This window comes from Scleropages formosus, chromosome 22 (genome assembly GCF_900964775.1).
Source record: "Scleropages formosus chromosome 22, fSclFor1.1, whole genome shotgun sequence".
Classification (NCBI taxonomy): Eukaryota; Metazoa; Chordata; class Actinopteri; order Osteoglossiformes; family Osteoglossidae; genus Scleropages; species Scleropages formosus.
In genome coordinates this window covers 8,362,242-8,377,927 of record NC_041827.1, presented here as the reverse complement: position 1 = coordinate 8,377,927, position 15,686 = coordinate 8,362,242, and the positions used below count along the sequence as shown (strand labels likewise).

Here is a 15,686-nt window from a genome sequence, read left to right as displayed (position 1 = left end):
CCACACAGACATGGGGAGAACATGCAAACTCCATACAGGCTGAGCAGGGATCAAACCCACATCCTCTCGCACCACCCAGGTGCTGTGAAACAGCAGCGCTACTCGCTGTGCCGCCACTAAATTGCATCATTTTCGCATCAATACAAACATGGTATTACATGTATTAGTACATTAATAAAGTGTCATTCATTATTCTGACCCACTCAATACAGACTCCTGTATGTACCTATACCTACATGTTTTTACTGCAGCCCTAGGAAAGGAGAAGGGACCACACACACACACACACACACACACACACACACACACACACACACACACGAGCTGAAGTGGAGAAACAGCCTATTACAGTAGACCAGAGAGCTCCAGGGCCATGATGCCTGTATTATACACTGTTTTACCAAGTGCTGCTACTGACTCTTTTGGCGCACTGAGGGACACTTGGGAACAGGACCGCGAATGGTCACCTATACAGTATGTGCTGAAGTCTTCCCCAGAAGAAAGGAATCACCCAGTTAGTGTGTAATTCTACAATCTTCTCACTTTGTCCTCTTATGTTCACAGATCAAGAGGGGAAATAATGCTTTTTATGAGAACGTGTTACTTAAGCAGCTTAAGAAGCTCAGAGTGTTTCCTTAAAGTCCTAAGCTATTTTAGCCTCACTTAACCCCCATCACAAAACAACACGTTACAAAATCTAAGTTCTTAAGTCACAGTTGTAGGCATGACTCATAGTTATTAGCAGAACATTGATTTTATACTAGAAAACAGAATTGTGGCTTTTCTTAATCGTAAGAATTCCAAGTGACACTCAGGTTTATCAATAACCTCCACTAATTCTAATTTATGTCCTTCACATTGTGTAATATGTACATATTATGCACGTTTTAATGGCACTATCTAAATTTGGCTGTACAGTGCATACCAGTAATATTGCAAGTTACCATTGAAATAGTAGTAGTTAGTATATATACACACACACACACACACACACAGTCTGAAACCACTTGTCCCATACGGGGTCGCGGCGAACCGGAGCCTAACTCGGCAACACAGGTCATACGGCTGGAGGGGGGGCACATACAGGACGGGATGCCAGTCTGCCACATGGCACCCCAAGCAGGACTCGAACCCCAGACCTGCCACGGTGCTACCCAGCCAAGCCCACTGCAGCACCGCATCCCCCTAAACAATAGTACAATGTACTAAATTCCCAAATTGAATAACTGTTTTTCCTGAAAACATGGCCTCGCTCATCTTAAACACAGAATGTAACTATTCTCTGTTGGAGAAATAAGCAAACAGTGAGCAGCACAGTGGTACAGCAAGTAGTGCTGCTGTTTTACAGCGCCTGGGTGGTGCACGAGAACGTGGGTTCGATCCTTGCTCAGTCTTTGTAGAGTTTGCATGTTCTCCCCGTGTCTGTGTGGGCTTCCTCCGGGCGCTCTGGTTTCCTCCCACAGTCCAAAGACATGCTGTTCAGATTCACCCATAGTGTGTGTGACAGAGAGAGTGTGTTCCCTGATGTATGGATGAGTGACCCAGTGTAAGTAGTGTATCCAGCAGTGTAAGCCACCGTGGTAAATAAGGTGTGTGGGCTCATAACACTACATAGAGTTCTTTGGAAGTCACTTTGGAGAGAAGCATCTGCTAAATAAATAAATGTAAATCTAAGAAGTGGTAACAGTGTTTATACAATGGAATTAGAGAATGGCGGATACACTAACACCAAATGAGCCGTGTTTACGTGCGTTCATTGAGTGACATTCATGTGTCTCAATAGCCTTCAGTCTTGCACACTTGGTTTGCTTTGTTACATAACGTGAGTGTCAGCCCACCCTCATCCTCTCCAGCCTGGCTGTACCACAATAAATCTGGAACCATCTGGAACTGGTCGCATCAGTGATCACGCTCGTGTGACGGATACAGACACGGCATCCCCACCTTCAGAGGAGAGTGGTACACTCCAGGCTCTCCTATGGCTGCTGCTGTACCTGGATGTTGCTCGAATGTCTGTTTCTGAGGAAGGGAGGGGGAGGAGGAGGAGGAGGAGAGACCTGCTCCGGTGCAGGATTAACCTACTAGTGCAGTATAAAGGGTGGGTTTAATCTGAGCAAAAGCCCAAGGGTTATTTTTTTTCTCAACAGAGAACAACAAACGGCAGCAGAACACAGCTTCTCCACCGACGGCAGCGAGCGCTTAAGGACTGAAGGAGCGAAGGAGAGCGAATCACATCAGGAGGAGAAGAGCGAGCCCCATAATCCAGAGGTGATCAACTGTTTGGAAGCCAAAAAGGAGGAATTTCAGACGCAGCCATGACTCAGGGAAAGGTAAGGTTCTCTCTGGAAGGGGCTGTCAGGTTGGGGGGTGCAGTGCTCCTACAGCGGTTCCCTCATCATCGAAAGGCCAAGAAGAGACATGTGTGGTGAAAACATGTGAAATACAGTCTTTCAGTAACAGTGAGTGGCTTGGCTTGCATCAATTTTGGGGGAGGGGTGACATGTTCGGGCAAGATTTGGTCAGAGGCATGATCATAATTGCACGTTTTTCGGTTGGATCTCAATAAAAATATCATTGCGTTTTGTTATTCTCTCCTACGTTATTCATTCTTCAGTTACGTAACGGGTCCAGTTGCGCTGTGATTGCAGCTGCTAAAAAAATCTGCTCTGTAAAGGGTTCCAACCAGAAGTTATAGGATCATATCTTTGACTTCGTCTTCCTAATGAGGGGGATGTTAAAAAGTAAATATACGCGCTAATTCAGCACAGCCTGAAACTATATGCCAAACGTCATTTAGTGGCATTCTTGTGTTGTTTTGCTTTTTGCTTTTCTTGCCTCACGCCTCTATTATAACGTTCTGTTTCACTGCGTGGGAAGAGCGCGCTATAAAAATAAATCGAATTGCATATATCAAACAGTATTAAGTCTGTACTCTTTGAAGTAACACGAGTAATGTGGGAAACAGGTTAAGCTGCGCACTCTGATTTTCACTGTGCTTTAGGCAATACTCGGGTCAATTCAATGTATTTTTATAGAGCGCACTCTCAAACAGCGACACAGCGCTGAACAAGGGATCACGGGCATAATATAAAGAAAAGGCTGGTTATACATTAAAACATTCCAAGAACATTATTAATTATTAAAGCTGTTAGGTAAGCCAACTGGCCACGGAAAGAAGGAACAAAACAAAACTTCCAGCTGAAAGGCAACAGAGAAAAAAGGCAATCTGTCTGGGTCCAAGATAGAAAAAAATACTTATAATTCTACTCAAAGAGCAAAATCTTTATTCATTTTTTTTGGATCCACCCACCAGGCTTGTCTATTATAAAGAGCGCAGTCCAAATACCTGGAAACACCCTTTGACCTTTTTAACTCATCCCAAGGCTGACATAATTTACTTTTGTATGTGTGGTGTCTCTTGGATGGTGTCCAGTTTGGTAGACTGCCATACAAATCCCATTTCATCCATAAGTGCTTCTCCAGTTAAATTACCCTGAGCATTGATTTTGTCACTAAAAATTATATTCACTTGCTTCATGCTCTTACCCTGGAAGCTTCAAAGACCAATTTTCTTAAGTGAAACTCTTTTTAATCAGTATTCATGTGTTGGCAGAGTGATGGCATGAATATAAATTAGCAAGAGAAAAAAAAAGTTAATGTCCTTTTCCCACTGCAAACTGTAACTGAATAGGAGAATGCAGTCCGAAAACAAACAAGACATAAGGCTTTTATTTTATATTATATTATAGTATATTATGGGGTGCGGTGGCGCGGTGGCACGGTGGTGCAGTGGGTTGGACCAGGTCCTCCTCTCTGGTGGGTCTGCGGTTCGAGTCCCGCTTGGGGTACCTTGCGGCGGACTGGCGTCCCGTCCTGGGTGTGTCCCCTCCCCTTCTGGCCATACGCCCTGTGTTACGGGGTAGGCTCCGGTTCCTCGCAACCCCGTATGGGACATGTGGTTCTGAAAATGTGTGTGTGTATATTATATTATATTATATTAGGGGGGTGTGGTGTCGCAGTGGGTTGGACTGAGTCCTGCTCTCCGGTGGGTCTGGGGTTCGAGTCCCGCTTGGGGTGCCTTGCGACGGACTGGCGTCCCGTCCTGGGTGTGTCCCCTCCCCCTCCAGCCTTACGCCCTGAGTTGCCGGGTTAGGCTCTGGTTCCCTGCGACCCTGTATGGAACGAGAGGTTCTGGAAATGTGCGTGTGCCCCCCACATATTATATTATATTATATTGGGGGGCACAGTGGCGCAGTGGGTTGGACCGGGTCCTGCTCTCTGGTTGGTCTGGAGTTCGAGTCCCGCTTGGGGTGCCTTGCAATGGACTGGCGTCCCGTCCTGGGTGTGTCCCCACCCCCTCTGGCCTTATGCCCTGAGTTTCCGGGTTAGGCTCCGGTTCGCCACGACCCCACTCAGGGCAAGTGGTTTCAGCCTGTGTGTGTGTGTGTATATATATACAGTATTATATTATGTTTTTTGTACTGTGTGACTGATGCTAAATTTCTCTGTTCACTCACTTCCTGCTATAAATGTGTCGTTTCTGTTTATACTTCAGTGTACACTGTTGCGTTTATCTATATTTGTGTATTTATTCATGTTTATTCACAAGTATGGTAATGCCAAAAGCCACCTCTGTTCCTGCAGGTCACTGTTGTAGTGTGTCTCAGCAGAGTTTTTTGAAATAAACATTTTCCCCTGAAATCCCAGCATATTCTAGCGACCCGCACGTCTTCAAACTGGAGACTCCTGACTGCGCAGAAGCTTTGCTGCGTGATTCACTGTAAACAAAGTGTCGTGTGACATTCGACGATGCTGTTTGTGCAGTTCTGCTCAGTCTTAGAAGAGAAATCTGATTTTCATCCATTTTCATTACATATGTTATTTGTTGAAATAGGCTACCCTACTCTAATCTTACTGGAATATTTACAGTATGCTGTGTTGAGATTTACTAAGAATTTTCACTTTAATTGTGATCTAAACAGTGTTATAATTGCGTTAATTTTTTCACTTAAATAAGGGTAATTCAAAATAAAATGTACATATAATAAAACGTTAATGTCTTTAACTGCCGTTACAGATTTACGTGTCCAGATCTGGCAATAATGGAAAAAAATTCTGATAGAAGGGATTGTATTGTTTGTGTTTTTAGATCTCTTTGGCAAGTAAGACTCCTAGTGGGGCCCAAGGAGGTGGGGCTGTACCAGAATCTCCACCAAGCTATGAAGAAGCAACTACAGGTATTGGGATGAGGGCATCATGTGAAAAGTTGTCTCCTACCCTTTCAGGACAAAATGACAGTAATATTCCGGTTAAATAGCACATTTTCAGTAATGACCACTCTTTTTCTGTGTTTTTTTACATTTTCTTCTGTAGTCCTTAAGAAACTCCAGTTCCAATATGTGAGGAAGGTTTCTACATAAAAATTGTTGCTTTTAAATTTATATTCATTCATCTAGCTGACACTGTTCTCCAAGGTGACTTACAACATTAAGAGAGCTACGCTTATTTACCCATTTACACAGCAGGGCCCCTTTTGCTGGAACAATTCGGGGTAAGTATTTTGCACAAGGGTACTACAACTGGAGGTAAGACTCAAACCTGGAACCCTTTGGGTCCAAAGGCAGCAGCAGCACTAACCACTACGCTCCCAGCTGTCCTGGAGCTTGGGTTAGGGTTAGGGTTAGGTTCAGTTAACTAAAGGACTAAAACAGGTTAAAGGGAGGGTGACGAGACATTCCTTTTCCTGTAGTATCATCAAACCATGTGATCTCTCGCCAGGCTCCAGCCCATGTCATAGTTTTGATGAAGGAGAGGTGCTCACCGAATTCACCTGGGAGGACAAAAACATCCGTCGCATGTTCATCCGTAAGGTATTCACGCGCGAGATCGACGCCCCTTCCGACCTCTCAGAAATGGCGAATACTTCCGTTCTCTGTGCGCATTTTCTCTTCTTCTCGTACACCCTTGCAGGTTTACTCCATCTTGATGATCCAGCTCTTTGTCATGGTGGCTATTGTAGCTCTTTTTACATTCTGGTGAGTTTGCCCATCACTCCCCTTCATCTGTCTCTGAAACTGACTTTAAAAGCAGTTAATGGGTAAAAATCCCTTCTGGCCTCAGTGTGTGTATAAGTAATTCTGATTTGTTAGGATTCCAAAAGCTTTTCCTGTTTCAATTTGATACTTGGGACATTGAGTTTGTCTACTCACTGTGTAACTTTCTCCGCTTTCCCAGTGAGCCAGTGAAGATCTGCATCCAGGCCAACCCTGGCTGGTACTGGGCATCTTAGTAAGTGGACAATAGCCTTTATTATTGAAATAATACATTATTACAAAGGAGATAAACTCTTTTCCAGCCCTTGCTGATATCCACCTGACTCGTTTTACTTCCCCACAGCGCCATTTTCATTGCCACCTACCTAACGCTTTCCTGCTGCACTGCTCCAAGGTGGGTGGAGTCTACCGTAGACTTTGAGGTCTGGAGGTCATCTTGATGGAGTGCTCCACATGAACATATCTTCTGCAATTACAATGTCTGCACCTTCCCTACAGGAGGAAGTTTCCATGGAACCTGATTCTCCTGGCCATCTTTGTGAGTATCAGGAAGAGAAGCAAACGCGTGTTATGAAGGAATCAGAAATGTTCCCGTTGCTAGAAGTTGCAATAGGAGCAGCGTGAAAAATGGGAAAGTCATTTGTCAATGTCATAGAACAAAAAGTGTCCACAACATGCCATTTTGAAGCATTTTGTTCTGACCATCTGACGTTTACAAAAATACATACTGTTTACATACTGTCTGAATTAAAATAAAGACATTTTGAGAAAGAAACTAATTCCTATTTCTAGAGGGAGGCATTGTGCAACTCATCTCCGGGCCAAATACAGTACATCCCACTAGTTATGTTCTCATGGTGTCATATGTGTGTTTATCTTCTGTAAGCACGATCGATGTCTTATTTTTCTGTTCACAAGTTCCTGTGTGTGTGAGAGAATTCTTGACAGTTGTGTCCATGTCGTACATGTAGATTAACCGCTACATCTTCCGTTGCAGACTTTGTCTCTCTCCTATATGACAGCGATGCTATCCAGGTAGCCTTTCGCTGCTTGTACCTGTTCCCTTGCAGTTCGGATCCTCACTGTTGCTTCTGTTCGTCTGTGTTCTGTTTGCACGCTCTTGCTTCAAATCAGACTCTCAGCATGGCCTGCATGTTGGCATTTGTTTCCAGGTAAATTTCCACGGTGTTCTCTTGCATGGTAGCACGGCTGCCGGCATCAAATTCGCTGCTCCGCACAGTTCGGACTTAGCTCTAGCAGGAGGTCGTGGTGTTTAAAGGTGATGGATAACAGAAAGTCACACTAGTTTCTAGAGTAACCTTTTAATGTGTCCACAGCACTGGCATTCAAGCCTCATCAGGACTAATCACTGCCTATACCGATTTGCGCTCTCGGTGGGTTTCTAACTGATTTACCGTGGTTCAGCTGTTGATCGGTTGACTGAAAACAATCTTTCAATCAAGTGCTCCCAAATTGGTACGTTTCACTAGTAAAATATGTCATGTGAACATTCCTTAAAATGTGAGAAAATTCAAGCGCATTTGGGTCAGTTACGAAACAGCTGAGAGACGAAGAATGAAAAAGTGTTTATTTTTTTAATCCCTTTCATATCCCTGAATAGTCAAAGCCAGTTTCCTTCTCATGCTGACCTGGCAGGGGTGAACTCAGGAACAACACTCCTCCGGTGTGCAGGCTGAAAGCCACCTGGTTCATTTCATTTTACTGGCTGCAGGCTTCTTAGGGTGAGCTAGTGCATTCGGAGGAGAGCACTATGTACCCAGACTCGACTGCAGCCAAGAAGACATCCGACTGACTCTGTGTTTGTGTGTGTGTGTGTGTGTGTGTGTGTGCGCAACAAGGGAAAGAGAAACTGAGCCTCACTTACACAGAGAAACGAGGGCTAGTTTGGGTTCCCCGCTCCTCCTTGCCATGCACACAGTTATTGTTTCGTTTGAATAATCACTCCTGTCCAACTCGTTTTAAAGTAGAGCATATATTTGTTATTTTCACTATTATAAGTATGGGTCAAATAACACAAATTTATTTTAGCACAAAACTGGCAGTGAGAGTGCGATGCATTAAATCAATAGCTGATCAAATGGAAGAAAAACCAGAAATGGACAGCGATGGACAGTGGTCCATGATGGCTAAAAATGAAAGCCAGTGCTCTTGTGGTATGAGAGGGGACGGTTACGTATCTTCAGCTTCATCCCGTAAATAAAATCTCTGTCTGTTTCTTCCAAACAGTTTTTACAACACCAAGTCTGTTGTGATCTGCTTGGGCATCACTGCTCTGGTCTGTCTCTCTGTCACAGTCTTTAGCTTCCAGACAAAGGTGAGTGAAGTTGCTTCAAACAAGTGTGGCTCCTTCAGTTCCCCTGAGCTCCAAATGATCGGTGGAAGCGCCGCAGAGTACCCAGAAGGGTCCTGACACATGATGGAAAGGTGGCGGCGCCATCATGAGCTTTGCTTGTTCGTATGGTGTCCTGACGACTCCAACAAATTTTTAATAACGACAACCACATGGTTCGGGTTGTCAAACAAACGTTAGACCCGTTGCTCGGAGGAAAGGTTTGAAAATGACTTGAATAGCCAGCATAATCGGTAAAATTAGTAGCTCACCAGCTAGGGTTCTTGACATTTAGCAGCAATTCCACAAATATGATGAAATGAACCCCATGTGCGCCCCATGTGAGGGCTAATCGATCTAACAAAGGTGCTTCTTCCGTATGCAGATCGACTTCACCTCCTGCCAAGGAGTGCTCTTCGTCTTGTGTACGGTGTTGCTCTACTCTGGATTATTCCTGATCATTGTTATCCCCTTGGGATATGTAAGTACCCCCTCCGGCACCTTCTGTTTCACCTCAGTCCTTTAAGGATGAACAAGGAAAGTGGACGGGACCCGGGATTACAATTTGTCAGCCTCTATAGAAATAAATACAGTTGAGGCAAGGGTTCATAATCTAGTGAGACTTAGTTTTGAGTATTTTTAGGTGCCACAGTATTCGTAAAAATAAATCAGGATTGCCTACATTTCAGCGTTAATCTGGTAGGGCCATCAGATGTCCCTTATTAGAGAAACTGCCTCTTAACCTTTTTAATGAAATCTTTCAACATCCTTTACAGGTGCCCTGGTTTCATGCCATCTTTGCCATAGTGGGAGCAGTACTTTTTACTCTGGTAAGATCCCTTGCGAAACATCAAGCTGGATTTCATTCATCGGCAGCCTAATTAGTTTGATGCTACTGACTGTCCCGTTTTTCTTTCAGTTCCTGGCTTTGGACACACAGTTACTGATGGGGAACAAGCGCCATACTATCAGTCCTGAGGAGTACATTTTTGCAACACTCAACATTTACCTGGACATCATCTATATGTTTTCTTTCTTCCTTCAGCTTTTTGGGTCGGAGAGGAATTGATTTGTAGCCGGTACTTCAACATACCGATGTTTCGTTATTTCCGGTTTTTTTATACGTTACCCATTTTACATCAGACCCGGCATAAAGCCCTATCCCACCTCACATCCATGCTACTGATGTTCGATTAAAGCTAAATCTATGCTCCTTCGCACCTTATTTCTAGTAGTTGATCCAGAATGTAGTTCCTCTCGTACATAAGAAACCAGTGGATTAGGACGTACGTAAAAAATGAACCTCACAGCATATTTGGAAGCGGTACTGAACTTAATCGCTGTTCACCAGTTACTGCTTATTGTTCAGCTCCATCGGCTGACCGACTGTATCAGATTACATATAGGCTCCTTTGTTTTGATGCAGTTTTTAGTTTTCATAAAAACGTAATATGCCCAAAAGCTTCAAATTACTGCTTGTGATAAACTGCTTGACCCTCTAAACCTTATTACTCACATTATTAAGTGACAAAAACAATGAAATATTTAGGAGGTACGTAGAGCTGATGTGAACTATACTAATTACTTACAGGCAACGATGATACTGTTTATTTCCAAAGCTGGAGAAAAGGTCCCGTATATGCAAATTATACAGTACCTCGTGTGTGTTCTGCATTGTTTGAACTGGGCAGTGCGCAAAATGATTTTTGTTAACTTTAGAGGGGAATGATCGCCTTTCAAAAAATGCTGAAAATCTGGATGTGGTTGAAGTTTGGAGATATTTGTCATGGCTTTGTGCGTTTGTAAGAAGCTAGTGCTGGATTTTCTAATGCATATGTACAGTATATGGCAAAAGCTGATTTCATCCTGAAATGAGAATGTGTCAGAAATTATATTTTGTTAATGTAAGACAAAGTTTTACTTTTTGTGTGACTACTTCACTGTGTCTTTGTTACTAGCATAAGCATGTACAAACCTTACATTTTCAAGTTTGTGAAGACCTGAGAAGTAATTTTTTTATGCAGCCAGGTGACGCATAAGGTGTGGTGGTGCAGCAGATTTGGCCTGTGCCTGCTTTTCAGTGGATCTGGGGTTCAAGTCCCCCTTGGGGTGTCTTGCAATGGACTGGCGTCCCATCCTGGGTGTGTCCCCTCCCCTCCAGCCTTGTGCCCTGTGTTGCTGGGTTAGGCTCCAGTTCACTGCAACCCTGCTTAGAATAAGCAGTTTCAGTGTGTGTGAGTGAAGTATAATGAATTTTTTCAAAATATTTTCTTGATTTTAGCACTAATTATGTTTTTACTTGGTTTTAAATGTTAAGCAGAATTGAGAAAATTGCACTTATGATCTATGCATGAAGTCCAGTTAAATATGTAATGCACAAATTGAATTTTTGCTGAGATGTACATAAATATAAATGTAAATATTATTATCTAATTTTTGACACATATTTTGTTGTTTTGACCAAAGGTTATATTATTTACACTTAAATTATTTACAAAGGATATAGTATGCAGTTGTATAGATGCATTAAAAAGTCAGATGGCACAGAATATTTTGTATGTACCAGTACACAGTGACTTTGGCTTGTTTTTTGCTGTCTTTTGTTTTGTAATATTTTAGTGTTATGTCATGGGCACTGTATTGTATGTATGATTTGTTAGTGAAAAATGATTGATTCCAAGAAGCTTTCCAAGTGATTAGCTTCTGTTAGCCTGAATGTCAGCCTTCCTGTAAACTTAAATGTTTGATTGTTGTGAACTTTTGGTGCATGTACAACCACCACGAGTACAATTCAGCAAAGGCCTCTTCTTTAGGAAGAGCTTATAGACTATAGCACTGAGAAAACATGAACTACAACTTTCTGAGGTCCTAAGAAATCTGAGCGGAAACAGGAGCTGAGCAGAGAGTCCCACATTATTTGCTAACTCAGCAGGCAAATATCACAGTGGTAAATGTAATGGGACTGTAAGCAGTGAGCCGTAGTTGAAGGAAGGCCGTTGTTGCTGACCCCTGAGTACGGTACATAATGAGCCGTGCTTTAGCGCCAACCTGTAGAAATTATTCCTTGTTCAAACTGGTATTGTTTGTTAAGAAGTTGGAATACTTCCCTGTACAGAATATACCATAATTCTGAACTAAAGCAAGCAAACACACACACTTGGCCCATACAGGGTCACAGAGCCTAACCCAGCAGCACAGGGCTAGGGGACACACCCAGGACAGGATGCCAGTCCATTGCAAGGCACCCCAAATGGGACTCGAACCCCAGACCCACCAGAGAGCAGGACTCAGGCCAACCCACTGCACCACCACCACACTCTCTCAAACACACACATAAATGTCAAATAAAGAGCAAGAGCAGTTCTGTTAAATGTACAAGTAACTGAAAATGTCTGCTTGATCCATCTCATAATGCCTTTGATTTGAATACGATCAATCATTTATTGTCCCCAAATAACTATTTTGGAAATATTTATTGTTTGGTTGATTTGATTGACGCTGGATGAATGACTGCAAAATTGATGTAAATACTTTGTCATCATGTCATATGCATTAACCTTCACACAGTATTTTGTATAATAACAGATGTGAATTATTGCCTCTGCCATTGATCACGGTCCTGGATTAACCTTATTAGCAAACGATTACAATGAAAGACATATTGTTAATCACCGTACATTTTCCATTGAACTGCTTGAAGAGGAAAAAATTGTGTCATATTTTCAGAAAACAAGAGAGAAATTTGGTACGCTAGAGATGAACCATTGTCAAATGCACTGTGTAAAACTGTATTATATCTGTAAAGGTATGTTGCCAAGTGCTGAAGAAGAACATTCCATATATGTACTGAATATACCTGTATGTCAATGAAACGAAGTAATGTTTTGTTTGTGAGTTCTTTCAGTCGATCATATTAAGGTGATACTGAGTCATGCGAAAAAGAAAGCAAGCCACTTTCAGTTAAATGTTTTTACGTGTTAGGGAGTAAATAGGTGTGTGACACTGTTCCAAGGAGAAAAGACATTGGCAATGAACTGTTGCTGCTCATAAATCTGGGAAGGGTTATAAGGCCGTTTCCAAACAGTTTTAAATCCATTATTCTACAGTGAAAAGGATTACTTACAAATGAAGAATATTTAAGACAGTGGCCAGTTTTTCCAGGAGTGGGCATGCCAGCAAATTCGTCCCAGGGTGCGACATTAACACCCCAAGAAATCACAGATTGTACATGTATAAAAGTAATTTAACTAAAAACAAAAACTTCTCTGCAAACTCATTTTTACTGTTGCCCAAAAATATGTGCAGAATTCTTTGTCTTGTTACTGATGCCCAAATTCAGGAATACAAGACACCTGCTGCACTCATGTTTAGATAACACTGTTAGGAGCAGGTTGAATCAAGGGGGCTGCAGTCCTACTGAGGTTTTGAGTGCATTTTGCTGCCAACTATTGGTAGAAGGCAGAAATGCATGTCACTTTCCCTCCACAAAAGTCATTTGAGAAAATATAGTGGTGAAGAAAATGCAATCAAATATAAACTGGCATGTGTCGTAGCTTTGAAAATTTCTAACACAAATGCGGTGCCACTAAAGTTTAAAAAAAAAAAAATCAAAGTAAAAATGTGCAGTACATTTCACGACAATTTCATCCTTTTTTCTCAATAAGACAAGCACACGTGAAAAACAATAACTTTTTAATTAAAAAAAAGTCTGACACATCAAATTCAAAGAAGAAAACCAATGTCAAAAAAGTTTTTAAAGCTGTGATTTTCTTTCCGATAATAAAATAAAAACAAGACAAAAGAAACTGTGGCACAGGAAGACAAAAAATAGCTAACTAGCTAAATATCAAAACTTTTTCTCTGAACATATTGTACAAAATGAATCCTTGTATAAATAAGGAAAGTGCTTAAAAGCAGCTGTTTCGTGAAAGACAAGCCAGTTGCGTGTTTATTTCTCCAACAAATCCTTTAGAATTACATGATTGGCAACAGGACATTGAGGTGCATCTGACTTGCTGGAGCAAGAGAACTGGTGATAAGGTCTGTAGTTCCGATTTCATGCGCTTCTAAAACTAAAATCAGTCACTATGACCAAGATAATCTGACTGTTCTGCTAGAGCCACAATAAATAGCCCTTTGACAGTTTCATTTTGTGCAAAAATCCCTTTGATATGACCTAACATGGGACACTGTACATTTTTCTAATAACTCTGGCAATGTGAACACACAAATTGGAATTAGTATTAGTGCCCTTTATAAAAACACAGCACAACCCTATTAATGAAAAATTCATACATCTCAAGTCCTTTTGATGTTGGATATTACAGCTTTCATGGGGATAAGTAAATCTGTTGCATTTAGCCTAGAACAAAATGTTCACAATAATTCAGAATTCTAAAGTTGTTCTTCACTTCAAAACAGTGTGCTGTTAATCTTAATGTGAACATCATTTCATATTGCAGTATACCTACTTTGAATTTTTTAGGAAGTTTCAATAAATCTAAAAAGTGACTAATTATGTCGTTTTATATGTTTTGGTGAGAAACAATATCTCTGTTGTCAAAGGCACATATTTCTGATGACCTGCATGGAAAAAACTGCACTTTTACTCCTCCTCAAAAGTTACTGTTCCAACTGTCCCCTCCCATATTAATAGTACATAACGTGAATGACATTTACAAAAAAAAAAAAAAACAAACAGTCTTGATTAGAATCTTAGTTTAAAACTTGTTAAAGTAGCATGATGTCCATTTAAAAAACAATGACACACAAAAGAGTAGCATATAGCTCAGAACATTTCAATCTGACAAAAAGGCATAATAATCTACAAAACAGTCTTGCTCTCAAACTCCTGCACCGCATCCCATGTGAGAAAGGATATTCACTTTTCTTCTGGTGAGGAATCCTTTTCCCTAACAACTGTGCCCTTAATCCTCGCTTGCTGACTGCAGGAAGCTAAGCATCGATGCAGCACATGGCAAACTACAATTTCGCCCTCTTTCACTAAATAACACGTACATTGTATTTGTTTACATGAACAACCAGCATGGCTTGCACCTCACAAACTGCTTTCGTATTCCTTGTTAGCAGCAAATGTTTTGAAACTGTGAAATTAACCATTAAAGGGACACGAGTGAGGGGACGGAGAACGGAACGAACGCCTACATTTTCAAAACGCACTTTTGCAAAGCCTTGAAATGAAAAGTTGCGTTATAATAAAAACGTAACCGGAGTTGCTGTAACGTAACCGCTCAAAGACTAGTCACTTGACCACTCCTAACGTCTCCTCTGACCTCAGGTGGGAGCTACTTTCACAGCACTTGGTCTACTGGAGATTCTTTAAGGTCTGAGCCATTTTTATTCTCACCGTCCTCTGACTGCACAGACTACTGAGAGTGGGGAGAATGAGGTATACTGTGGCTATTGCGATGAGTAGCAAATAAATATGCTCTTTTTTTTTTAATAAGGCCAAGGAAATAACCTCAGTGAAGGTTATTTGCGATGCAACGAAGCACAAAGACTGCTACAAAAAGGTCGATTGCTGATAACAGAAACAGTGTTGGTCCTACTTTCGGCTTACGCTCGAATCAGGAGTTCTGACTCGAGGCAAAACGCAGTCGTTTCATAGTTTCAAAACTGTAGTTTGTTATCGTTCATCACGTAGTGGCTGAGCTGATTTCTGAATATTGTTTCAACAAGTCAGAGTAGTAAATATAAAACAAGACCCTTTCCTTCATGAGGTGCACTGCATGTGGTGGAAGCGAAGTGACCACGTATCTTCCTGAACAAATCACAAAACACGGATAAACGACAAGACAACGTATTCAGCTTACAGTGGAAGGATGGTCCGAATGTTAAAAACAGAAAAGAGGAAAATGAGTGTTAAAACGTACGAAGGAATAAAACAAATGTAGTCTAACAACTGATCATTTTGTGGATGCAGTATTTTCCCTGTATGAATCTGTAACACAGAATACGACTTCAGCTTAATTGTAGTAGTATGTCGGTGCCCACGCATTTCGTCTGCCTGCCTTTCGCTGTATTTTCACTGCTTCTGTTCCGTGTGCTGCACTCTTTAACAGGCACTCAACTTTCCTCGATTCCGGGACAGTGCGGACTTGCCCCAGGTACAATCTGCGTTTTCACATCCTCGCTGAGCAAATGTCCCGCACGGGTCACCTAACATATAAATGCTACATCAATCCAGGAATTATAACATGAAAAAAATCCCAAATGTCCAATTATGTCCTACTTTTTTTCATTTCAAGTATAAAAAAATTCCA

At 41.7% G+C, this 15,686-nt stretch overlaps 1 protein-coding gene across 1 annotated transcript; it reads left to right on the top strand.

Moving 5' to 3' along the window:
• Positions 1 to 2,033: 2,033 nt before the first annotated feature.
• LOC108918575 (protein lifeguard 2-like) lies at positions 2,034 to 10,121 on the top strand. Its single transcript, XM_018725998.2, has 12 exons — positions 2,034 to 2,330; positions 5,150 to 5,237; positions 5,779 to 5,870; positions 5,971 to 6,035; positions 6,235 to 6,288; positions 6,397 to 6,447; positions 6,552 to 6,591; positions 7,051 to 7,088; positions 8,301 to 8,388; positions 8,789 to 8,884; positions 9,180 to 9,233; positions 9,323 to 10,121. The coding sequence occupies exons 1-12, from the start codon at positions 2,316 to 2,318 to the stop codon at positions 9,470 to 9,472; spliced, it is 831 nt and encodes a 276-aa protein (XP_018581514.2). The 5' UTR covers positions 2,034 to 2,315; the 3' UTR covers positions 9,473 to 10,121.
• The last annotated feature ends 5,565 nt before the right edge of the window (positions 10,122 to 15,686 follow it).

Coding starts and splice junctions, on each gene's coding strand:
- LOC108918575 (XM_018725998.2), top strand. Junction 5,871..5,970: donor GTCGCATGTTCATCCGTAAG/GTATTCACGCGC, acceptor ACACCCTTGCAG/GTTTACTCCATCTTGATGAT. Junction 8,885..9,179: donor TTGTTATCCCCTTGGGATAT/GTAAGTACCCCC, acceptor CATCCTTTACAG/GTGCCCTGGTTTCATGCCAT.